This window comes from Mastomys coucha, unplaced genomic scaffold (genome assembly GCF_008632895.1).
Source record: "Mastomys coucha isolate ucsf_1 unplaced genomic scaffold, UCSF_Mcou_1 pScaffold18, whole genome shotgun sequence".
Lineage (NCBI taxonomy): Eukaryota > Metazoa > Chordata > Mammalia > Rodentia > Muridae > Mastomys > Mastomys coucha.
The window spans coordinates 24,844,449-24,871,333 of record NW_022196900.1 but is presented as its reverse complement, the minus strand read 5'-3'; the positions used below and the strand labels follow the sequence as shown (position 1 = coordinate 24,871,333).

Genomic DNA, 26,885 nt, shown 5'->3' with positions numbered 1-26,885 from the left:
GAGATTTGGAAATTCTGATTTCCTGGGCCCACTGACATTACTCAGAGGGTAGATTCCAAAGCACAGCTGGGAGAGAATGACAATAGCCTTTTCATTGTGGCCTGTAGGAAGGCTAGGGTGCAAGCAGACAATGAGAACCCTTAGCTGCCAATGCAGTGAGCCCACAAATACGTCATTCACCCTGAAAATGAAGAGTCAGCACTTACACACAGCTTCCCAGTCCCCACTTCAACAACTGCCTGCTCCATCCTTATTCAGAGAATCCCTCCACCCTTCTAAGTTTATTGGTGGAAGCTTCATCTTTCATGTATCTGAGCATGTGTTTGGGGTCACTTTAGTGTGGTATGCCAACAGCCTCCATTGTAGATATGAACATACACCACTTTACATGAAGCAAAGCCCTAGCTGTATCTTTCTTGATCGGCCTCTGAAAAGGAAGAGAGAAAGGTAGAGGACTAGATGAACAGAATGGAAGCTGAGTGCCAATGGAAACAGCATTGTGGGGTAGTTCTCCCAACTGTGGGAAGAGGTGTGGGGGTCATGAAGTAGGAGCACCAGGCAAAAACTGAAGTGCAGAGCAGAAATGACTCTCAGAAGAGCCTCAGTCTAATGTGTTGTCCCTCCTCTCTTTGTATCTGCGATCACTTTAACAGCTTTACCTGTGATGATGTATAATCTCCTCCTCCCTCCTCCACATTAGGCAATTCTCCCTACCCTTCCTGCAGCCTCTAATCTGAAGTCCTTCTCATGGAAAACAATATGATTAATGTCACAATTAGAGATAAGGGTTAAGATAAATTCCTTTAAAGAGAGTTACTTCCCCCTCACCGTGGTATAAATTCTCAATGCCAACAAAGTTTCTGATTAGTGGTTTTAGACAGCAGGAGAAGAGGAAAGAATTTTTTTTTGTTTTTTGTTTTGTTTTCTTGTTTTTATTTTTGTTTGCTTGCTTGCTTGCTTAGATAACAACTTGCCTTCCATCTCTTTACACATAAGAACTTTTAGAGTACTTGAGAAAGGGAGACAGTCTGAGGGCTGAACTTTCTTAAAGCCCAACATCAATGATGTAGTCATGTTTGGAGGCCCTGTTTCTGGCCTCACAAGGGCACACAGTGTTAAGAGTAGCTTACCTCTTCATTTCTCCAAAACCCATACACATCACCTTGAGTTGGAATTCTCTCCCTCCTCAGAGAGAGCATGCATGGATAGTTAAGAACTTGGACACGTGCTCCATAAACATGAATTTTGGCTGAGAGAGGAATCAATGACTGTAGTTCAGGATCAGGTGTTACCAGTAAATGTTTTCTACACACGGCCAGATGGTAAAGCCTCTCGACTTTGGAGACCAGGCCCAGCCTCTGTGACAGTTATTTAGTCATGCTATCTCAATACAAAGCAGCCATCAACCCTGTAGAATAGAGAAGCTGTGGCTCTGCTCTACTAAAACTCCATTTCGAACACAAAAATATGAATTTCATTTGATCTCCATGAATCATGAAATATCATTCTTTGGAATTTTTTTAACCATTGATTTCCAAATGTAAAAATTGTATCAACCTTATGACTACCAGATGTGGCCCACTAATTTGTCCTACTTTATGTACCCGTGTTCTAGGTCAAAATACATTTTAAAAAGTTGAAACATTGTAACTTTGTGAATGTGGGATAATCTGGAAAACCTAAATGAAATTGAATTTATAAAAGTAACGTTCAGACAATTCGAAAGCTAGCATTTTCAAGTTGAAAGAATATTGTCATGGTCATATAGGGATCATTTGAAATCACCAGCTAAGTAAACAGAAAGATGACTTTTTTTTCAAAGGAGTGAACACAGTCTGTCCCTTCCCATTTTCAGGAACAGTTTCCAGAGAGATCCTTTGTCTTTAGATCATGCAGAGTCCACTTAAACTCAGCCCAGACAAATGACCCCCTTAAGACAGATTCTAACAAGGGAGACTATACATGTTTCTGTGTTCTGGAGACAAAGATGATGCATCCAATTTTAATAGGGCCTAGTAAATTCCTTCTCCCAGGTTCCAATTAACTTCTTTCCAATTCCCAAAGAATGGAATTTCGAAAGCTTGTCACCTGTCTCAATTCAGCCTGACCAATACTTTCCACTTATCCCCACTCTATTGAAGTGATCTGTTAAAAACTGAACTGAAAAGTCCAAATTAAACTATAATGACCTTCTGGGAGAGGATAAGGTAGCTCAAAAAGAAAAGAAATCTTAAGCAGATCTAGGGTGCTACAAAATGCAGAGTGCTGGAAAAAGACCCTAGACCTGCTGAGGCTAATTCCTGGTAACAAAAAACCACTCTGCCAACTGGAAACTGAGGCATGGATCCTCATGAACAGAGGAGTACAGTTTTCTCTAGGACACTTGTAAACAAGAAAACATACTTCCAAAGGAAAATTCAACTGAACAAAGGCAAGATCAATGCTATACTAACCTGTTTATTGCATTTTGTGGAACAGCACTGAGGGGCATACAGGGACAAGATCCTATGGGCCTTGGCCAATGGATTTGTTGGGCTCTTAAAAGGCAAGCATTTAATGAGTAGCATGACTGACCTTGTCTCTGTTGCTGTTCAGAAGAAATGCTTCCCCTGGAAAATCTCACCGTGACTGAGGTCGGCTGGGATGGCCTCAGACTCAACTGGACTGCAGATGACCTGGCCTATGAGTACTTTGTCATTCAGGTACAGGAAGCCAACAAGGTGGAGACTGCTCACAACTTCACAGTACTTGGTAACCTCCGGGCTGCAGACATCCCAGGCCTCAAAGCTGCCACTCCTTATAGAGTCTCCATCTACGGGGTGGCCCGGGGCTATAGAACACCAGTGCTCTCTGCTGAGACCTCCACAGGTACTTTCTTCCTTCATATCTAAAGCTTCTATTTTTCCCAACAGGAAAATGACCAAGGATAATCATACATTATTGATTTTAGAATGTCCTTGTTCAGCCACAAGCTATAATGCCATGGGGTCTGAGGCTGGATAGCCAGGCCATTGCGTGACATAGTTCTAAGGCCATGTTAACATTTCACATAAACAACACATTGCTGCTGTATGGAATCCATCATCTGGGACAGTCCAAATAAACCAAGGATGGTGACCCCCACACTGATTATGTGCTAAAGTCAAAAGGAAATTAGCCACAGAATGAATTCTTGAATTCTCTGAAATTGATAAACTAAGAAAGCAAATATTTCCCTCCATCCTTCTTCTGTTCTTTCCAAGGTTTAAAACGTTGCATGAAGCATGTTTATCTAACTGATGTCATGTTTTCAGGGAATGTAAAGCCTGTCCTTGTGTTCGAGATTTCCTATATCTTACAATGACTTTTAAATTCATTCTTTGTCCTTCTCTAGGGAAAACTCCCAATTTGGGAGAAGTCACTGTGGCCGAGGTGGGCTGGGATGCCCTCAAGCTCAACTGGACTGCTCCAGAAGGAGCCTATAAGAACTTTTTCATTCAGGTGCTAGAGGCTGACACGACCCAGATTGTCCTGAACCTCACAGTCCCAGGAGGACTGAGGTCAGTGGACCTGCCTGGGCTCACAGCAGCCACCCGCTATTACATCACCCTTCAAGGGGTCACCCAGGACTTCAGCACGGCCCCTCTCTCTGTTGAGGTCTTGACAGGTATTTTAGACCCATTCACTCCTTTTCTCCAATCTCTGTCTTTGCTTAAGAGGAATCCCATCTCTAAATGGGACTTAGACCCTTCCATGTTGGAGAAATACTGGTGAATCACTTCTACTTCTTTTCAAATATCTTATCCCTTATTTGGCCAGGTCCTGCTCTTGGTCTAGTAGACGGTTCCATACAAAATTCCACCTACTCTGCTTTTTCAAAAGTAAGAGGGGACTTCACTTGAAAAGTATGTTTTAATTATATCTAAGAAGCTTGAAAGCAAAACTTATAAGTCAAAAATAAAATCACTCTGAGCTCATTTTAAAAGTACTCAAGAGCTTCCCACAAACCTAGTGGTATATCAAGAATGGAAGTTTTGAGCTGTTCCAAAAACTACCTTCAATTCCCAAAGGCTGAAAGAAAGCCTTGGTTTTAATTCTATCAATTAGAGTGTGTTTACTACAGCAGTAAATCATGCATCCGTAGTCAGCACAAACTAAAGAGCTCATCCCAACTTCAGTCAAACCCCATCTCACCTGAACCCCAGAGCACAGTTCCCTTTAGAGTAATAACTTCATCCCTATGTATACTCATGCAGAGAAGATTCCAGGTCTGGGAAAGTTCACAGTGACTGGGCTTAGATGGGATGTTCTCAAACTGAACTGGACCAACCAGACAGGACTTATGACCAATTTATCACTTGAATCCAGTAGACTAGCCAGGCAGAATGGGCCTACCACCTTACCATTCAGTGTGCTCCATGGAAATCCTAGGCCTCAGCGATGATACTCCCTACACACCACACTAAACCACTTGCTGTAGAGGTCATCACAAGTACATGACCATTCTGGACCAGAGATGTGTTACATGTCAGTCTGGATGTTCCTAGAATAGCAAAGATCCCTCTGAAGTAGGTCTTACCTGAATATGGTTTGCAGGTAATATGAAACTGTGATTTAGCAGGTCTGGACTAGAATTCTGTACTACTGGCTGGATGTTTTCATTTGCATCTCTGAGCCCTTTTGTCTTGCCACTGAATTTAAAATAATACCCCTGCTTTAGAACCCTTCCATAAGCAATGGATGGACTAAGAAATGAAAGCACTTGACAAAATGTCCATCGTCTAGCCAGTGTTGAACAGCAAAGTGAGTAGTTGCATTATTCAGGGTCCTCTAGAGAAACAGAAGTTATAGAATGAATATATATGAGATTTATTATGGAATACATATGGGATTTATTTTGAGAATAAATGTGGAATTTATTAAGACAGCTTGCAGACTATAGTGTAGCTAATCCAAAAATGGCTGTCTACCAACAGAAAGTCCAAGAATCCAATAATTATTCAGTCTATGAGGCTGGGTGTCTCACCTGGTCTTTAGTACACACTGCAGTCCTGAATAAGCAGGCCCTCATGTTAGAAAAAGAATGGACTTACCAGCAAGAATGAGAGCAGACAGACAGCGAGGGAGCCTCATTCTTCTGTGTGTTTTGTAAAGGCTGCCAATTTGATAAAGGCTACCAGCAGGAGGTGTGGTCCAGCTAAAAAGTGCTTCTTCTGACCTCAAACAAGCTGGATGAAAGGGGTGTCTTCCCATCTCCAAAGATCTGGATTACAAGTGGGTCTTCCCACTTCAAATGACTTAATTAAGAAAACAAAGTCTCTACAGGTGTGTCCAGCTACTTAGGTTTTAGTTACTTCCAAATGTAGTCAAAGTGACAACCAAGAATAGCCATCGCAGTCGTAAACCCAACCATGGCAAGGCAAAGCACAGGCAGTAGGTTTTTGACGCAGGAGAACAGAACTTCATAGAGAAATCTTTTCAATACTGCCCTCAGAGACATTAAATAATAAGCAATTCCTAGTCGGATCTATTCAGATCTGGAAACTGATCTAGACATCTTATACCAAAGTCACCTAAGCCCGTTTCTGAAGTGCACTCAGAATAAGAACCTTTTCCAGGGAAAGACAGCACATTTAAGTTCTGTGTTTTCCATTTAAGCTGAAGAGAAAAAGAAATTCATCTCAGCCCTTGAAATGCCCCCTGAAATATGCTGTTCCATCTATCACAGAAAGCTTTATGCTATTCATAAGGGGTTCAGAATAGCTTCCAAGGAGGATAAAATGAATGGTAAAATTTGTGGTGATAAAGTTTTGATGTTGTGTCCCTCTCCCTGTGCCTTGTATTTTTGATAATGCCATCAAATTATCTAATTCAAACCATCAGTTTTCCCACTTATATATACCAAGTAAACGTGCCCATTGCTGTGAAGTATATACACATACCAGCTATAAGGAAGATGATTATGATCATTTACCTAAGTCAGCCAGGTTATCATTTTGTCTTATTCCTGGACTGGGTTGCGATAAAACAAAGATCATCTGGGATGCGTGGCCTGGGTCAGGGATGCTGATGAGCTACATTTATAGTCTGCAAGCCTTGCTGCAGCTGCCTAGTTCCTTTAGTAAATGGAATTTTACTGTGAAGTCTTTCATACAGTAGATAAATAGTTCTTAGCAAATGCATCTGTGTCCCCAGACCTTCCAGAGAACCCTGGGTCAGTGTTGAGACATCTTCCCCAAAGGATCCTGGGACACTTAGGAACAAAAAATTATACACTTTTAAAAAAAGGCTAAGATCTCTACAACTTCTAATTCATGGCCACTTCTGCCTTAGGAAGATGGATAAGGGTATACTTCAGTTTATAAGGGGTTTGCCTCTCATCCTTGAGGGCCAGAGTTTGATCTTCAGATCCTCTTAAAGGTACAGAGGTATAAATACTTAGAATCTCAACTGAGGAAATAGGTACAAGAGGATTTTTGATGATTCCTGGAGAACCAATCTAGCTGAACTGGTGCGTTTCAGATTCAGTGAGAGACCCTGTCTGAAACTAAGGTTAGGAGTGATTGAGGAAGACATTTGATGCCAACCTCTGGCCTCCTGCATACAACTGACACTACTACATACATATACATATAAACTCTCTCTCTTTCCCTCTCTCTCTCTCTCTCTCTCTCTCTCTCTCTCTCTCCCTTCTCTTTCTCTCTCTCTCAAACACACACCCATTAAAGCTGAGACTGTACTGAATCCCAAACGGTGAATTGTTCCATACCCCAAAGTCAGACTTTCTTAATCAGCAATAACTAAAGATCTTTCTTACACAGTTAAAAAGAAAAGCTAATAGTGGGCCTTGCTTTGCACATTTACTAAGCAACACGCAATCACTCTTAATTAAAAGTAAGCATGCTGATTTCACACAGCCTTGCTTTGAGATGCGGCCATGCTTCATGCCAAGGGTTAAGACAGTGGGAGAGTGCAAGCCAAGCCAGGAATCTATTGCATAACATCATGCCCTTGAAAGTTGAGAAAAGCTCAGAAGTAAACCAGACCACCTGTCAGAACTTGGAAACATGAATTCTTCAGAAGCCCAAATACAGAGCAGGTAGCCAGCCACAAGATGATCCTTAACCTCAAGTACTAAAATAAGGCATGACTTCTTCCCACATGACTGGGATATTCCAAAACACATCAACAGGTTCTATGTTTTATGTTGCCATTTATCAGACAGTCTCTGTGCCTTGTGTATGATATGAAGATGTTAATAAATAGCAAGTAATCACAGAACCTAATGAGATGGTACTGTCACTTCTACTTAAAACTGAGGCTCAGAGAGAAAGCAAGATGCCCAAGATGATACAGCTTGCCAATGTCTGTGGCAGAATTCTAACCCAGGTCTGTGGACCACTAAATCCTGTGCTTTTGACTACTCCTACTTCCTTTTCCCCTCCACAATCCCACATTTCCCTGGTTGCCTTTAGCCACTGGCTGAGCATTCCCACAGATTTCCATACTTCTGCCTTTCAAGGAGGCATGACGCAATGTTTCCTTTTCTGACTGTTTCAACTCCTCTCCAAAACCATAACCAGAGTAGCATAAATCTGAATACAAAAATCCCCTGAGATCAGGAGCTTCAACAACCAAAGCAAAACATTCTTTCTCTCCCCCTTTGCTTTTCTAGAGTAGGATTGTGGGGCATTATGGCTGTCTTGCTTGGTTTGCAACACTAACAGAAAATTCTCTACCTTCTTCAGAGGCGCTCCCTCAGCTGGGAGGCTTGTCCGTGACTGAGGTCAGCTGGGATGGCCTGACACTCAACTGGACCACAGATGATCTGGCCTTTAAGCACTTTGTCATTCAGGTGCAGGAGGCCAACAATGTGGAGGCCACTCAGAACCTCACTGTGCCCGGCAGCCTCAGAGCTGTAGACATCCCAGGCCTCAAGGCTGACACTCCTTATAGAGTCTCCATCTATGGGGTGATCCAAGGCTATACCACACCAATGCTCTCTGCTGACGTCTCTACAGGTATCATCTCCACTGCCCATGCTTAATCCTCATGGTTTTCCTCTTTCTCTTTCTCTCTTTCGCTCTTCCCCCCTCTCTCTCTCTGTCTCTCTTTCTCTCTCTCTCTCTCTCTCTCTCCTCTCTCTCCCCCCTCTCTCTCTCACTCTTACTCTCGCTCTCTCTCTCTCTCTCTCTGAGATGACAAAGAAATTAGCTTTTCTTCAATGGCTTATTCCTTCCTATGCATGGTGCATGCCCAGAGCCCTCTCTGTCAGCTGTTCCATCATCCCAATGCCTTCACCACAGCAGTGATGAGCCATTTGACACCTCTGGCCCCCAACATCCATTTTCTTGATTCACCTAGTCAATCCCACAATGGCATCTTTGCATGGTGGCCTCTGGAGAACCAGCCTTTAGGTTTTAACTTCTGTCTGTAAGCCTGGCAGAGAACCAAAAGCCCATCCTCCCCACATGTGAGTCTTGATGGAGCACAGACCATTTATTTTAGAGACTCTTTTTTGCTGTTTGAAAATGACACTGCATTATTTCAATATTTCCTGTGGAGATGTATCCTACAGTGCTTGCATGTAACCAGTGATTCTTTGAAATGAAGTGAGCACAACAGGAGGACTGAATTACCCTCCTATAGGCAATTCTCTCAGAAACAGAGTCATTGCTAGAACATCAAACCATCAAATTGTCCATCAAAGAGAGGAAACATCATACAATTCTGAATGGATAATACGCCAAAGACAGTGTTGTTCTTTAGCAGGACACTCAGCAGCCCTCAAAGCAAGAAGTATCTCAGGCTACAAATGTAACAGAGTTGATAGCCCCCTTTTGCTCTGTGAATTACCAAGCTATTCCCTGAAGCAAGCTCCCAGTTTCAACACCAGGATGTACTCTGGTTTACTCATTACACTATTGCAGTTATAAGGCATTCGATGGGAGTCCGCCCAAGACAGCCTTCTCTAATCCTGTTTTCTGTGGCTCGTCTTTATGGTGTGCCCTGATAAGTTGTTTCTCATGAGACTGCCTCCCTTTTTTATACAGTCACTGTGACTAAACACTCACAGCAAACCATTACATCTTTGTTGATTCAAAAGGGCAACTCTAATTTTGCCTCACTTGTTATGGGAACTGTCACTGAAACACACACAAAACATAGGCAACCACAGTGTAGACAGTGACCTCAGGCTGCCCAGAGATTACAGTTGAGGATCTCCTGAATTTTCCCCAGGGTTCTGACATCCACAAACTATCCCATCCCAGAAGGCAGAGCAATCAATCACCCACCACTTCTGATCTTTCCTGCAGATCTCGTGGTTTGCATGCCATCTGTATTCTTTTTTATGGTAGCGACATTCTTGTCTCTGACGAGTTGGCCCACGGAGGGGAAGAGCTATAATTCATTTGTGAATCTGGAATTAGGGGTCATTCTCCTCACTACATAGATTGTACTAGCTTCATTAAACCCCTCCCATGTGCATACCCTGCATGCTATATCACTACTTCTCAGAAATGCAAAAGCACTGGCAGGACATCTCTCCAGCAAAATATTATTTCTTAGCTAAAAAGGATTGTCTGAACTGTTTGCCTCAGCTGTCTTGGCAGCCAATGCAGGACTAGCCTTTTTGGCTTACACAGACATAAGTAAAAGAGAACATGCTATTTTAACGGATGACGAGAACAGCTGGCTGTTCCTTATCTAAAGTATAGAAAAAATAATCAAGAGTTACCCTGAGAGACAAGAGGATCTTTTCAAGTGACAAAATCAGAAGCCTCAAGGTCCCACCCACAGAGACCCATGCTGTCAGAATTATTTAGCACTCATTTAGATAGATAGGCATTCTCTCAAAGCTAATACAGGGATCCATATAATCTTGGTCCCTGAGTATAGCTCAAGAGCCTGAAAGCTGTCAGCCCTCATATCTTTTGACTGATTGCCAATGGCCCTGAGGCTGGGCTCTCAGAGACAGATCCAGCTAAGATGAAGCCAATTCCACTGAGACTAGCCAGCCCATCTTCTGTTCTGAGGTATCTTGCCAGGCCTGATCATCAGTGGCAAATGCAGGGCAGAAAAATCTAACAGCCATACCTTCCTTTGTTCATTTTTCTCTTAACAAAACCACTTTCTCCTTCCTTGGCACTGATTTGTAGTGTCAGCATTGCTTTGTCTCCTTGTAACCCTGAACTATCAGATCTTGCTTCCCAGACATGATTCTATTAACCACCTCCACCTTGAAACACAGCCAAATAACTAAATAATTTGATTTGTTTTGTTTTCTCTCCTTCCTTCTCATCTTTCAGCCAAAGAACCTGAAATTGGAAACTTAAATGTTTCTGATGTAACTCCCGAGAGCTTCAATCTCTCCTGGACAGCTACGGATGGGATCTTCGACATGTTTACTATCGAAATTATTGATTCTAATAGGTTGCTGCAGACAGCAGAACATAATATATCTGGTGCTGAACGAACTGCCCACATCTCAGGGCTTCCACCTAGTACTGATTTTATTGTCTACCTCTCTGGAATTGCTCCCAGCATCCGTACCAAAACCATCAGTACCACAGCCACCACAGGTACATGAGCATTCTCTAGTTTCTGACATTCTCTCTCCACAGTCTCTCTCAGCAGGATGAAGACACTTGGTTTTATTGGCCAAGGAGGTATAAGCCATTGAAAATCATCTTTCCTAGGTTGCTGCTGGGCTGTGGCATTTCTAACAATTTTTTTTCTGACAGCCACCTAAATGGTTCAATCGAATGAATCCATATCTTTGATTATCATAAGTAGACCATTCTAAGTATCACATGAAATTTTGTCCAAGTTGCCATAATAATTTGGAGAAAGAAACTCCCTCCATTGGTAACTTCAAAATTGTCCTAGGCTTGCAAAGATGTCTTTTCCAATCAAATTTATGTTTTTGATTATCCTAATATCTGTCTCTCTGTAAAGTCTTGAACATCCTCATTCCCAAATATCCTAGTGACTTAAGAAAACTGTCAGCAGTGCCCTGTTTTGCTTTTTTTCTCCAGCTGGGAAGAATGAAAGGAAAGAGCAATGATAGCTAACTCATCAAATAAGCAAGAGGTACCCACGTCATCCACATTACCTCAACCTCAACACCAGCTGTAGAGGAAAAGATGTCCCCTATTTACAATGCTGAGAGACACAGCAAAAAAGAGATAATAGTCCTTCTCAGATAAGAAACATGGCTCCAAAGGGAGCAAGCTGTTCTTGCTCTGCATATGTAGTCTTCTGGCATGTGGTCTATGCCAGATGATTTCTGTTGTACCTTGAAGAGAACTCTAGGGAGGAGAGCATTGTCCACTCAAGCAACGTTCTTAGCACATTTGAGGCAATACCTTCACTTTGCAGATGAATTAGCATGGTCCAGACTAGAAAGAAAAATATGTAAAGAATGAAGTTTTTCCTTAGAGTTCACAAAAGAAGGTCCATATTCTGGAGGAACACAAGAAAGGGATTGGTATTATAGCATCAAAAATATCTTCTGCTTAGATCAACAATGGTTGATGGAGAACCAATCTATATGCTGCTTTAGATTCTTATCAAGGTAATCACTAGAAAAAAGGAGCCAGGGATACTTGGTTTCTAGTCCATTAAAGTATAATAACAAACAGGGGACAAACATAAGTTGACCATGTGTACTTAGTTTGAATTGGTTTTCAACAAAGAATAATTTCTTGCCTGAAAGGCAAGGTCTAAAACCTTATCAACTTAGTCTTCTATGTTTTAATTTTTACTCTAATGGTGAATTTGATAGATATACTTTCAATGTAATCTTATTGCTGACATAGACAGCTCTCTTCTTAGCCACATCTCTGTCTCAAATATGACCTCAGGAGCTTGCCCTGAATAGCTTTCTTATAAAAGTTAGTTGTTCTGATCATCACTAAACAACAGTGATATACTCTGTCCTCAGTCATCCTGAAACTCTGCCATCTCTAGCCTCAAACAAGTCATCTTCTAATTACAGCACTTAGCTGCCCAGGCTGGTAGGCAGATAGCACGCAGCTGCAGGTATTTCCTGTGTCAGTCTCCACTGAGCCCCCTTTGAAGAACATTTTAAAAATTAGCTACTGCCCGTCTTTCATCCTCTTACTTCTACCAGATCCTTCTCAATTTGATGTAGCCATCTAATCGAAGCTTTAAGTATTTAAAGTACACTTCATCTCAAATAAAGGACCTCCATAGTCTAATTTTTCTTCCCATATGCCCATTTCGATGTGGAGTAGCTGTGTTGAATTAATATGACTCGCTTTTGTTTGAATTCCTAAACCATCTTGTCCTCCACTCTTCAGCAATCTTCCCTCATAGCACCCACTCTCACCTGTCTGGGGTCCTTCTAATCAAAGCTTGCCTGTGTCCCATTCAAAGGAATGTCTGCATGCTGTTTTAAGTCAAATATGGTCCATAGTCTCTTTTCATTTGCCTGGATTTTATATATTGATTGTTGCCCTGAGAATGCTAAGAATGGATCTTGAATTGCAACCATAAAAATCTCATGGGAAGACCCTGTAGTGGCCATCTTGTTCTTGAGATTTTCGTTTGTCTGGATTCCTGACATTTTTGATATCTACTCTGTCAAGCATGCACTGTCACCTGCTGTTGGCTGTTCCAAAGCACCAGAACTTTCTTCCCATCCATCATCTTGTCAAAACTGTAATGCATGTGGTGAATACTCAGAGTATTAAATCTTTAAACATGTCTATCTTTTCTTGGAATCAGGCAGCATGTCAGGAAAGTGTTTGTAAGAGAAATGGTGGGAGAAAAATGCCCCTTGCCTGCATGGAACACTGGCCAAACCCTAACTAGCTTTCTTTTTCCGGGATTTCTCTTATATCTCACAATTCACCATGGTTGCATCCTCTGAGAGTTTACTGAAGGTAATGTTAACCTCAGAAACCAAGCCCTCCTTCCCTCTATTTGCATGATGAATGTGTTGGCATTGACAGTCTTCTTACTGTAGCATGAGAAGAATTATAGACTGCGTCTTTAATTCTACAACAGAAGACAGTGAAAAGCTGAGTTCCATCTGGAGGACTTTATTCTTTGTGTTGTTGTAAAAACATTGCCAAAGTGGTAGCAAAAACTACAGCCTTATCAGCACTTCAGAATGACAGGAAAGAAAAGGCTTGCTAGTGCTATGACTGTAAGCTGTTTCTGAGCCAGATTGGTCGGCTCCTTAGAGACTTTAGAGCATCTAAACTCAATGCCATGGAGTTTTGCAGTTAAATTTTACTCAAATAAGCCTATTCTTATCTCTAAATATTAGAGCTGAAACAAAACAACTCCCAGGTTGGAAAAATAGTTTGCCTTTTTACAACCCTAAATCCTATCAATAGCTCAGCCTTCTAGGGCTACTGATACTCTTTAAAATCAACCTGGTTTGACTTACATTCATATTATTTACTAAATGACTAGGAGTCTGGCCCCACATACATCTCAGTTGACACTAGGTATGAAAGCCTATTATGTTAAATGAGTTTCTCATATTACTATTTAAGAAAAAAATTACTTCAACAGAATTTTCTCTATTACAAAGGCTCCATTAAGCAAACTCCCTAATCAAGGAATTTAGTGATTAACTTCAAGTTTTCCTACAGTTTACACATTTACCAGATGCCTAGCAATGTAATCCATCTTCACTTGTATAGCATTTGGGGTGAGGTATGGATTTTCCTATTATGCAGGCATTTAAGTTTCCACCATCCTTGAAGAAGCTCCACATAGATGTGGATGTTAGCCTTTAATTTCTGCATCCATCTAGGTCAAATGAACACTAAGAAAACCCCCCGAGAAGCACGTTCTAAAGAATGCTTGGTGGGCTACCATCTCACTGAGGCATTCAGAGACATTCCTAAGATATGGGGTCCATATCTTAGCAATGCCGGGGTGAGCAAGACTGCATAGATTTTCTTATAAAACAAGCTTTTCAAAGCCTTTGAAGGAAAGTGTGTTCTGTGAATCTTAGTGGTAGAAGAAAAGGGTTGCTGGTTAGGATAGATGCTTCAACATGAAGCTGTCTTTCCCTGGGACATCTCAACCTCAGAGATTTTGGCAAATGTAGCCACAATATTTTTTACATGAGTCCTATCTGTACTTCTGTTGGCTGGTTAACTCTCCTTTACAAATAGCTCCAAACACTTTCACACTTAAAAAAAAAAAACACAAATAAATGACTGTGGAAAAATCAGTAACTACTTTGTCATATAGTAATGTAGGCATAGATACTGCTTGACTTGCAAATTTTTCTGCAAGTATTTGGTTAAATACAGGCAATCAAATTCTATGGAAAAAATCTGACAAACTCTACTGCTTCCCCCAATAGCATCTCTCTCTCTCTCTCTCTCTCTCTCTCTCTCTCTCTCTCTCTCTCTCTCCCTTCTCCCTCCCTCCCCTCCCTCCCTCCCCTCCCTCCCTTTATCCCTCCCTCCTTCCTCTTTCTGCCCATGTTCCTTCCCTTCAGAGCCAGAACCACAGTTAGGCATGCTAATCTTTAGCAATATTACTCCTGACAGCTTCAACATGTCATGGACCACACAAGCTGGGCTTTTTGCAAAGATTGTTATCAATGTGAGCAATGCCCATTCACTGCATGAGTCTCAGCAACTCACAGTCCTGGGAGATGCACAGCAAGCTCATATCACGGGCTTGGTAGAGAACACTGCCTATGATGTCAGTGTGACAGGGACCACCTGGCTGGTGGCCCCAGAGGACCCTTCACGCCCTTTGTCATTACAGTATTCAAAGGTTCTCTCTGTCAGCTTAGAATTCTGAAAAAAAAAAAATGAGATAGGCATTCTAAAGAAAAATCCAATCTCAAACATAGTCATGTCTCCAAAATGTAAATGTCTTTATTTTTAACCTACAGGAAATGAATATATATGCATTCATGTCATATGTACATATATATTCATTAGGATATATAAGGTATGAAGTGATATTTTAACGTATATATTTATTGAAGAATCACCAAATCAAATCAATTAACATATCAATCATGTCATCTACCTTTTGTGGTAGTATTTAAAATCTAATTTTTCAGCAGTTTGGAACATCTGCCATTATTATGAACTGAGGCAACTATTCTGTGCCTCAGTTAGCTTAGTCTGTGCCTCGCTGAAGCTTATCCCTATTGGCCAGCTGAACCTTGTGCTGTTTAACCAATGACAAGTGGCCAACCCACCTCTGGTGACCAGTATTCTCCTTTCTACTTCTATCAGTTCAATTTGTCAAGATTCTCCATAAGAGGGAGATTGTGAAGTGGCTTATCTTCCTATTCTTGGCTTACTTCACTTAATGTTCTCTAAGCTTACCTGTGACATCAAGAGTGACAGAATTCCCTTCTTTTATGGCTATATAGTATTCTCCTATGTGTACTTACCAAATGTTCTTACTAATGTAGCCACTGATGGAAATGGACCTCTATGCAATGTTATTCACAATAGCAGAGACACAAAATGTAAATTTCTAACCACTAGAAGCAATGGCACTCCTGAGAGGAAGGAGACTGTTACAGCCCCTCTTGAAAGCTCTTCACACTGGATAGAGCTTTGGGGATCATTTGGTCCACTTTATAGAATGTTTAATCCATGGTGCAAAAGTCTGGAGAAAGAGTGAAATTTAAATTAGTGACGATCTAGAGCAGGAATTATATCCATAAATTGTGGTATGTAAGATGTAAAGTACCTAGTGTCCTAGAGGGTCCCCAAATCCTATAATTTGCCATTTAAGAAACTAACCCAAAGCCAAACAAAAAACAAAACAAGACAAAAATCTTACTCTTAAAACAGTCAAGTACAGAAACTGACAAGCAAGAAACTTCCTATTAACCTAGGAAGATAGATAAACGCTAAACTTTATACACTTATTATATATGAGCTGTGATATTTCTATGGACCATATAAAGACATGCTGCTTATTTTCTGTCCAAATCTTACCTTAAGTCAGTGGTAAAGGCTGTACATGGTTTCATAAAAGTAAATCTATAGCTTGACAAACCTCTAAAAAAAAATGCTTAGAAATTCTCTTCTACTAAACTCTCAGGAGATAGACGTAGTTGTGTGACCCTTAAAGTAAGCTAGTCCCTCCCAGAGTCTAAATTACGATAAATGAGCTATGTTATAAGTACAGCTAACTGATTGTGGTAGCTGAGATCAAGTCTGGTTGATTTCTAAACCCATCCCACACTACACATAGCCCTGGCAAGTTGCAAATTTGTTTGGACCCTGATGTCCTTCTGTTAGGGAAGAGGCTGCCATATTAGGAATGTAGCAGACACAGTGAAAGTAACACCTAGGCTCCACTGGATCCTCCACCAGGGTTACATCCTCCTGTTGCTTCCCAACAGTATGAGGAAAGTGGGCTTCTTAAAAGTATATGAGGCTGGAGTGTAGATCAAAGTTAAATTTGCTTGTCCAGCATGGCTAAGACCTTAGATTTGCTCCTCATCCCTGTATGTATGTGGCTAAAAGAACCAACAAGCCCAGATGAAACAATAGAAACATGCCTTACAACTTGCTCTTATTAGAACATTGGGTACCTTTTAGCATAAGATTTTAAATCTATTTTTGCTTTTCAATTATCAAATGTGAATTTAAGCTGTTTTTTGTTTTGTTTGTTTTTTTTTAAGTACAGCAGAAAGAATGGATGAGAGAAAGACCCATTTCCTACCCAGAGCCTATCAGGCCCTTACATGGCATCTTACAAGGACCTCCCACAGGACAGAGAGAAGCCAGAGAAGCTGAAAGAGCAGCCCTTAGGAAGGAAACATAGATCCAGTTACAGTATTGTTTCTGCTAATCCTTAATGTGAAAAGACTCCACATTTTGAAAGAGGCATACTAAAAAAGAAATGAAAATGAATAGGAAAGACTCTGGGCAGAAAAAAACCAAGCACTTGATTGACTAATTAGCCTGAAAATACCTGTTTTCACTGGAATTCACTGCTTTGAGGCATGGAGTTACAGAGGCCAGCTATCAAAGAAGGGTACTACTTCTCTAAACAAAACCAACATTTGAGATCCTTGTTTTACAAACCAAGTCTCTTTGCATTGTAAAAACAATTTCATATTCGCTTTGATAGAGTTACAGCTCTTGGGAAATCTTATGAGAAAAATAAATTCTCAAAATAAACATTAACTGTTACAAAATCAGCACAGGAAGTCCATGGGGCAGCAAAGTTTTAAGTCTCTGCTTATGGATGAAGGCATTCATTAACTTATTCACTCAGGTGCCAATTGCTTCTTTTTAAACATTATCTTTGTATCCTAGGGGGATTTGACCATAGGCATTAGTGCAAGGTCATTTATCACTTTGAAACTTCTTAGTTGGTTGCAACAACATTGAGGGGGTGGAGAGGGAGAGGGAGGGAGAAAGGGAGAGAGAAGAGAAGAGAAGAGCAGAGAAGAGCAGAGGAGAGGAGATGAGAGGAGAGAAGAGAAGAAGAGAGGAGAGGAGAGGAGAGAGAGGGAAAGAAGAGAGGCAGGAGGGAGAAAGAATAGAAGAAAACAAAGAAAGTTTCTAGATTAGACTTGGGCATGGAATTTCCACCCCTCTCCCCTTTGATAAAAAAAAAGTAAATACATTCACCATTGCTAAGTGCTGAATGAGGATGCATTGGTCTTCTCTCATCTTTTCTATTAGAGCTGTGTCCCCACTAATGTGTCACAGCACTTGATAGCATTTACTAATTTAAGAGTTGGCTTGCGATGTGCAAAGGATACCAAGTCTGGAGCCAGGCGGCCTTGGAAAAGTCAGAGACTTTCTGTTCCCATCGATGTCCTGGAGGCTAGCAGACCAATAGCAATGCCTACTTTACAGCATCGTTGTGTTAGACTGGATCAACAATCTGTAGCCTCCTCAACAGGGGCATGTTTTCAGAAGTTTAGCTGCCATGAGGTTACTTTTTAGAAAGCTCAAGTATGTGAAGAGACCCCTCGGCAATAAGGGAGTAAGTGTGTCTGGGACACAGATAGACAAAACATAAAACCAAGGTAGAAAAATATGTTCTTGCTATCTAATGTAACCCAGAAAAAAAAACCAAACAACATAAGAATTGCCAAACTTTAGAATCCCTTCCTGGTTTATGAACATAAATTGTTAATTTGGATACATAACACAACAAATCTTATTACTACTCCTGTAATCCCAGTTTCTGAAACAGTATCACTCACTAGTTGGCTCAAATGATTATATTCAAAATATGAACCAGATTAAGAGATGAAATATACCAAAAATGTATGCTTTCAACAACCAATTTTTTAAAAATCTGATTTGCTTCAAAACAAGAAAGAGCAAAAAGTAGATAAAGGTTCCAAAGTGACACAAGGTATCCTATTTGTATAGGGAAATGTGGATGGCCCAAGTCAGGCTCAGCTGAAAGTCTTGCTCTATCATACCTTGCTAAGGTGAGACTTGGGCCACATCAGTCAACTATTTAGAAACTTTTCTTTTGACCTATGATTGGGAATGGTAGTTACTGTACGGTCTTGTTGAGAAAATTACTCTACATAACAGAATCAGGCACCCAAGACATTATTACTAAATGTTTCTTTTCTGAGCATTTAGCTCATGGGATGCTTGACTGAGAATCTACCAGTGTTCTTGGAGTCGTGAGCATTTAACTCATAGGGTGATTGACAAGGAATCTACCAGTGTTCTTAGAGTCATGAGCATTTAACTTATGGGATGCTTGACTGAGAATCTACCACTGTCCTTGGAGTTGTGAGCATTTAACTCATGGGGTGATTGACAAGGGATTTGTCTGTTCTTAGGGCTGCACGCTGCCTTAGCCAAATCAGTGCTGCTAACCTGAGTCATTTTCACTCCTCCCTTCTTTCAGAGGCCTTGCCCCTTCTGGAAAATTTAACCATTTCCGACACTAGTCCCTACGGGTTCACAGTTTCCTGGACGGCATCGGAGAATGCCTTTGACAGCTTTCTAGTAACGGTGGTGGATTCTGGGAAGCTGCTGGACCCCCAGGAATTCACACTTTCAGGAACCCAGAGGAAGCTGGAGCTTAGAGGCCTCATAACTGGCATTGGCTATGAGGTCCTGGTCTCTGGCTTCACCCAAGGGCACCAAACAAAGCCCTTGAGGGCTGAGACCATCACAGGTATTTCAATTCAAGAGAGCCATCCACTCCTCTTGCTGGTCCCTTTGTGTAGTCTGTCTACAGATCCTTGTGATTTTAACATTGTCTATATTCTCCACTTAATCCACAGACATAGCTTGTTCTCTCATGTTATCCATGTTTTCCCCTTTTTCAGAATCTATTGAGTGCTCACACCCTCCATCCTAAAAAGGAGAAGGTCAAAATGTTTCTCTTTAATGTTCCATATCCTTTAGTTCATGTCTTGCCTATAGCTCTCCCATGCTTACTACAATTACTTCATTCGTGTTCATCCTGGCTGGTTCCCAGCTACATTTTAGCCTACTCAAAAGAAATATACCAGTGAGTATATTTTGAAAAAGTATCTTAAAATCTTTACTATTTCAAAGTCTCAATCTGTGATCTTAACCAACTTACTCAGTGGTCTTATCATTGGGAACTAAATGAAACTTACTATACTGGCCTTTAAAAAAACTAATATCAGAGTGATTCTTCAACACAGACTAAATCCATAATGTTCTCAAGACTAATACTTCCTACAGAAATATCACATTAATAATTTTAACAGTCAAAAAAACTGTGTTTCCCAAAGTATTTCTAGAGAAAACAAGCTCTAATGATTGTTTAAAGATCTCATTTGATAACATTTCATGTTCAGTTAAGTTTGAAAATAGGATCTTCGACCACACAGGCTTTTTAGAATCTCTCATTGTGTATCTTTCAGAGGGCAGTATTTCCCAAACTTGTTTGACATAAGGAATGCTTTGTAAAGGATGGATATAAAAGAAGAATAGTTTGCTTTGAGCACACTTTGGGAAACTCAGCTTCAGATTTATTTTGACATGGAGTTTTGTCTAGTTACCAAAATGAAACTCTGGGTACAAAGTATATATAATCTTATCTCAAGAGGTTCTAAGCCTCATCCTGCCATCTAAATGGTCAACTAGCAAGAAAACAAAATTAAACAGGAAATAATAGGAGCCTTCTTCTGGATAGCAGCTCCCGAGAACAAAGCCAGAAGACCAGAACATTTTAAGTCATTTTGCCCAGGCTTGAGGGAAATATAATCATGAGAGTCATCGTGGACAGCTCCACAGATCATTAAAGTTGGTTTATTTGTCTTTTCAAAAGGAAAAGAAACCCAGCGGATGGGCACTCAGCCACTGGAAGACAAAGCACAAATGTAAACAAGTTATGGCTTTGAACTTGTTTAATAATGCATGGGAGGGGCCAGTGCTGAGTCCAGATGTGACTGATACAGTTACTTTTAGACAAAACTCACAGATGCAAGCATATGCTTAGGCTTGTATTGAATGTGTCAACTCCATGTTTTCCTTCTCTTCCCCCTACTAGACATTTTAATGTGGAATGATTTTCTTTCCCGGTATCTTAGGACACTCTGTCTCTGAAAACTGAGGCAGCACTGCATTCTGGTATTCCACCAGAAGGAAGACTGCATGGATGGCTAATTAATGCTCTGTCTCCTCCTTCTTCCACCATCTTCTCTCCCTCTAGAAGCCGAACCGGAAGTTGACAACCTTCTAGTTTCAGATGCCACTCCAGACGGTTTCCGTCTGTCCTGGACTGCTGATGAAGGGATATTCGACAATTTTGTTATCAGAATCAGAGATACCAAAAAGCATTCTGAACCACAAGAAATAACCCTCCCTTCCCCCGAACGTACCAGGGACATAACAGGTCTCAGAGAGGCCACAGAATACGAAATTGAACTCTATGGAATAAGCCGTGGAAGGCGATCCCAGCCAGTCAGTGCCATAGCAACAACAGGTACTGTAAACAAACAGGTGCCATAGCAACAGTGGGATCTATCAACAAACAGGAGAGGAAAGGAAATTCAAGACTGGGATTCTTCTTCCTGTAGGGCTGCATAATCACAAGAGCTCTGGGGTGCAGACAGTCTTGTGTTCAGGTCCTGGTTCCTTTAAGCATAGACTGTGTTCTCCTAGACTGTGTGGACAAATCTCTGCACCAAAAACAAACAAACAAACAAACAAAAAGAGTATGATTCTAATTACTTAGCAGAGTGTTGAGGATTCAGTGATTTAATTCATGTAAAATCAACAACATGAGACCTGGGATGTAGCAAGGGTGTCATAGTGTCTCTTCTATCATCAACTATTGGACATTTTACATTCCCAAAACTTCCTACTATCTCATAGTATGTATCCAAGAATACAGTCTCTTGCTCTTTAGTCAGATGTTGCAGCCACACTAGATGAGTGAGGGGCAGTGGAGACATGGGACGGAGAGCTGCAAGGATTAGAACATGTTTATAAAGTGTCTCACATGAGCCCTCAATACTGTGTTTAGCAAACTGAAGGATGGAGCTGGTAAAGCTAGCAGGATGGTTTTCCTGGTCTCATAAATATGAGCAGACACTGCAAGTAAGAGCACCCTATAGGGGAAATAAGACGCCTTTTCCTATCAGCCATGCTAAGGAGAAAGGAAAAGATACCCAGACACATCATTACTATGGTCAGAAACCTTATGTGACTCTTCAGAGGGAGAAACAAAGACCTGACAATGTGGTGCTTTTAAAAAAACTGAAAGAATAGTCAAGATGGCATTGCATAGAGACAAAACCCTCAAAGGAATCTGAGGAAGGAATCAGAAAATCTCAAGGAAAGGATAAGCACTGAGAAATGATTAGCTACACACAAAGGACCTTGGCCTAGTCAAGAATCTGAGGCCCGGAAAGCTGAAGTACTGTGCCTAAGGTCAGGCTGCTATAAGGAGGTTATTTTGACAGTGTGACTGTAATTATTTTAATAAGCAAACCAGTTGACAGGTAACCAGTGAATATATACACTGGCTATGTCTGACAGACACAGGGAATATTAGTCCCAACACCCTATGTTAAGACATGCTTTGTTGTATGGGTATATAGGAGATGGTTTGTGGTGGTGTGTGTGTGTGTGTGTGTGTGTGTGTGTGTGTGTGTGTGTGTGACAGAGACAAAGAGAGCAACTGGGACATATGTGTGTCACATATGTCACATATGGTATATGTATTACAAAAGTCTGAGTATGCCTACATGTACACAGAGACCAGGAGAGAAAGCAGGGCGTCCTGCTCTATCACTATCTATCTACCTTGTTCTACTGAGACAAGATATCTCCCTGACCTTAAAGCTGGGCTTTTAGCCAACAAGCTCTAGGGATTCCCCCACACATGTGAGCACATAGCACTGGAGTTATACACACATGGCCACTGTGTCTGGCTTCTTATGTAGGTACAGGAGACTTCCACCCAGCACCTCATACTTCCCACGGAGCCATCTCCCCGGCCCACCTTACTTTTTCATTTTGTACCTCTGACTGAGACCCAGGACTTACCAATCCAGCTAGACTGACAGGCCAGCAAGTCCCAGGGATCCTGTCACTGTGTCCTCCAAGGATTAGATTACAAGTGTGACACCATGGACAGTCTTTTGCATGGCTGCTGGGGTTGTGCTCGGATGAGGATGCTTATGCAGTAAGCATGCTGTAGACTGAGCCATCATCTCAGCAGCATGATGAGATGTAGTATTGTGACAACAGACAGGATTTAACAACCTGCAAGAAACTCCCCATAAAAACTATAGCCATTGCTTCCAGACATGGAGATAGATGACAGTGCATTAGTGTATCGAGAGGAAAGGCACTGCTCTTTCTGCTTACAGTATCCCCAGTGCATCTACTGGTTACACTGGAGATAGCATAGCTGCGCTCCAGAATATCCCACGCCAACATTGATCTGCATCCCCCTGTGGCTGCCAAAGAATGGCTCCAGATCAGAAGCAGAGACTGATCTTGGTTTATAAACACAGCTCTTCAAAGTTCTGATCACTGATTTTATTTTGCTGATTTTTTTTCTTCTATAAGCCCTGTAGTTCTAAAGCAAAAACAAAAAGAATAATCATAAGTGATTTGCTTTTTTAAGAACAAAAGAAAACCAAAGCCCTCTTTGTTAGGAAGATCCCCACCCCCTTGGGCTCCTCTCTGTTGGGGTCTTAAATCCACAGCCAAAGGAAAAAAGAACATATGTGTACGTGCACCGTGTGTAAGCAATGTGTCCATGTGTGCCTACACATCCAAGCTCCAGGACCAGGAGAGGCCAGAAGACATGATGTAAGCACAGCAAGGACATGTCTAACCTCATTTTTAGTCCCCATCTTCACATGACTCTTTTATCTGTTCACCCTGCTCCTCTTCTCTCTCTTCCCTTAAACCATGGTGAGCTCTCCTCTACGGCAACCTGTCCCTCTTACCTCCTGATAATGGTCTGCTGTGATTCTTCCTTGTAACATATTTCTGTCTGACTATCAGCTGCCCACCCTTGAGTATCCAGAGCAAAAAGAAAGGTAGTGCAAGCTAGTGGTTAGTCAGTGGTCTCTGGGCAAACTCTACTCTAGCCTTATTTCTCCCAGTTAGCAGCTGTGTGACCTTGACGTTGAGCAAATCCCAAGACCCTCATCTGGAAAACGAAATTTAACTCAAAGGACACGAATACTAAGTGTTTAACCCTTCCCTTTGCCTGTTGCAACAATGCTAGCTATTGTGTGCTTGGTGAGTTGTAAATTTTATTTTTAATGACCAACAAAAACCAAATGTTGTTTCTAGAAGCTGGTCAGCACATTTGTGGGAATATCTACTCAGCAAATCTTCCTTTCACATGACACGGGCTCTTCATGTTCAACACCTCTGATTCAGAGTCACACCTTTTTCAGGAAGCATAAAGATGGAAGCCATCAACTGAGAAGCACATGATGTATGCCACACACAGCCAGGCACTTTACTAAATGTTCAGTACACTGGAAGACCAAAGGAGAGCTATGTTCAGTTCCATTTTACAGATGTAAATACCAAGCCCTAGTGTGCTAAGGAGTTTGTAGGAGGTATACCCAAGGTGGAACTCTTACCAAGGTTATTTCTACTCCAAAGTTCTTGCCCATAAACCTACCAACTATCTCCTAATTGAGCATAAGCCTAATACATATTAAATGACCAATGCAAATTTGTTGGAAGAGGACTAAGTTTTAGATGGTTAACAGTTGCCAATAACAAAAGACATTCATTCATTATAGATTTTGAGAGGCAAGGTTTTATGTGGAGAGCAAGCAAAATCACTTTTTGCTTTTTTATCAAGTCCATGCGTTTAACTACTGGAAGTTCTTTTTTTTTATTATTGAGTAATTATAAAGAATGCATTATTATATAGGTCTCTCTAACTCTTATGCATGTGTGTTCACATTTGTGGTACCATAGATGCCTGAAAGATGCAAATGTATGAGTGTTCATGCTTAAAGAATCAGAGGCTGTATGTCTTCCTCTCTCATATTCCATCTTATATACTGAGGCAAGATCTCACACTAAAACCCAGAGCTTGCCAGTTCGATGGGTCTAGCTACCTGAAGCTCATAAAAGGGGAGGAGATCTCTTTCCTTTGCTTCCTGAGAACTGGGGTTACAGACAGGTCATTGTGTCTACCTAGTTTGTATGTGGATACTGAACACCTAAATTCAGACCCTCATATTTGTGCAGTTAGACTTTTAGTGTTATGCCATATCCCCAGCCCCTCTCCAACTTTTTAATAGGTATGACTCTGGCGTTTTGTGCTTAACTATCTACTGTGGGGTTCCGGATTTGAGGACCCCAAAGCAGAAAGTTACAAACTGAAGTAACAAATACCCAGGAAGCTCTTTAGTATAGAAATATCATGCCCACTGCTCCTGGAATTCCACCACTATTGTGACATTGCTACAGATGATGCCTGGTGGCTTTCCTACTACCTCTTACCAAACGCATGCCCCTGAGTAAGAAATGGTTGGGACCACTGTTTCTTCAGCATATATGACAGTGTAGCTATTATGGCCATTGTCTATATGAGAGAACTGAGATCTAAAGAAGAAAGCGTTGTTTACAAGGCAGTTTGTAAAATGTAGCATAACCTACATCAGCCAGCAAGGTTTCCAGTTAGAACAAGTCACTGAATTGAATAAGCAAAGAAAAATATTCCAAGGCAGAGTTCATGTACATCAGTAGGATCCACTCTCAGCTAGATTCATCTAGATCTTTCCTGAGGGTTGCCTTAAGGTTCAGGGTAGCCTGTGTAGGAAAAGGTCAGTGAGGAAGGAAGTAGAGAGGACAATTGTATCTGGTGAATTCTCTGCGTGCCAGAGTCTGTACTAAGGCTTTTACATCCATTATCTCCATTAATCCTCAAAACATTCCTGTGGGTACCACTTTCACCATTGGAGGGATGTAGCAACTGAAGCTCATTGAAGGGAAGAGACTTGTCTCAGGCTGCCCAGCCACTCAGTGGTATTTGAACAACTAAGATCTTGTAGGTTCCTCAAACTCTGTGGCTTGAAAAAGAAAAGATTTGCCATGGACAGGGAGAAAAAAAAGGGAGTGGTAGCCACAGAGATCCAGGTAGTTTCTAGGTCACAGAAAAAAAAAAAAGGTGTAGGAGCAGATGTCTTAGATGAGAGAAAAAGACAGAAATGGGTATGGAAAGAATTATCTCTGAAAAACTCTACATGTTTCCAAGCTTAATAACCAACATGGGCTGGAGCAGGGAAGTAACGAGGAAGCAGGCTCCCTAGAGACTGGAAATTGTTACCTGAGTTAGCATGGTCAGCTGAAGCAGGCAGAATCCTAAGCCAAAAAATACACGGGAGGGAAGCCAAAGGAAACCAGACTTGGGGAGGAGAAATGAAGGCAGCATAGCTGCCCTCTGGGCATGGGCTTCTTCTCGCCAGCGGACCCAGTGTCCACTGGTGTAAGTTTAGTGATGACCTGACCTTGCTTCTTGGCTTTGGATCTCCTTGAAGATACATACAAAGTGGGCTGTCAAAATTAGTTTCCAAGTGAGCTTAATTTCTGGATGCCAGGCTGCCCAGTGCAGTGATCCAGAAAGGTCTCATCGAAGAATGTTAGAGAAGGGAGACTTACTTTGGTCCTTTGTATAATGGCTACATTCATCTCCTGGGTGTCTATATGAGGAATAAGCCTTATAATCTGGAAAGAACAATAAACTTTTACATCTTACCTTTAAAAAGAAACAGAAAACAAAGATCTGGGAAAATCCCAAAAAGGAAATCAAAGTAAGTTATTCAGATCTGTGAAGTCACTCTCTTTGTCTCTCCTCTGTGGAATGTGGCCAACATGCTAATATCCATCTTGGGTGAAGCCCACAGTCACCTGGTCTACCTGGTCACTGTATCTTCTGTGAGTTTTCTTTCATGTTACAGTGAAACCATGTATCATGTAGTCTCTGTTCCTGAGGCTTGGTTCAGTCATCACCTCTAGATACTAAAGGTTCCTGGGCAGGAAATCCAGGAAAAACTACTGATAGACAACATAGGTAACATTTCAGGGTTTCTGTTTTGTTTTCTCTTTGATAGCCATGGGTTCTCCGAAGGAAATCATGTTCTCAGACATCACTGAAAATGCAGCGACAGTCAGCTGGAGGGCACCCACTGCTCAGGTGGAGAGTTTCCGGATTACCTATGTGCCTGTGACAGGAGGTAGGGGACCAGGAGACGAAAGAGGGTGGGAGAACATGCAAAATTGGGGTTAAATGGCAAATGAGGCCCTAGGTGCTCTTATGTCACCTCCTCCAAACATCATGGCTAATGAAAACCACTTCCCCCTTTCTGAGATCATCTAGAAAGATGCCCTTTTTAAAGACATTTTAGAAGAAACTGTCTTGGGAAAAGTCACCTTATTAACACTCTTTGTTGCTGTGAAATTGTAAAAAAA

The 26,885-nt window shown here is 41.4% G+C and overlaps 1 protein-coding gene and 1 long non-coding RNA gene across 5 annotated transcripts in view; one reads left to right on the top strand and one right to left on the bottom strand.

Moving 5' to 3' along the window:
- The window catches only part of Tnc (tenascin C), an 87,229-nt gene that overhangs the window by 44,362 nt on the left and 15,982 nt on the right, over positions 1–26,885 (top strand). Inside the window, exons 11-17 of one of the 4 annotated variants that reach the window (XM_031377651.1) lie at positions 2,596–2,868; positions 3,374–3,646; positions 7,728–8,000; positions 10,290–10,562; positions 18,850–19,122; positions 20,635–20,907; positions 26,528–26,650. In XM_031377651.1, coding sequence (XP_031233511.1) covers positions 2,596–2,868; positions 3,374–3,646; positions 7,728–8,000; positions 10,290–10,562; positions 18,850–19,122; positions 20,635–20,907; positions 26,528–26,650 — 1,761 coding nt within the window. The remainder of the gene's footprint in view (positions 1–2,595; positions 2,869–3,373; positions 3,647–7,727; positions 8,001–10,289; positions 10,563–18,849; positions 19,123–20,634; positions 20,908–26,527; positions 26,651–26,885) is intronic. The other 3 variants (XM_031377652.1, XM_031377653.1, XM_031377654.1) reach the window with 3 other exon arrangements.
- On the bottom strand, positions 20,315–20,940 carry LOC116096135. The gene is made up of 2 exons (XR_004120856.1): positions 20,804–20,940; positions 20,315–20,706 (listed from the first exon to the last, which is right to left on the bottom strand). It is a non-coding gene; the product is annotated as an uncharacterized LOC116096135 (long non-coding RNA).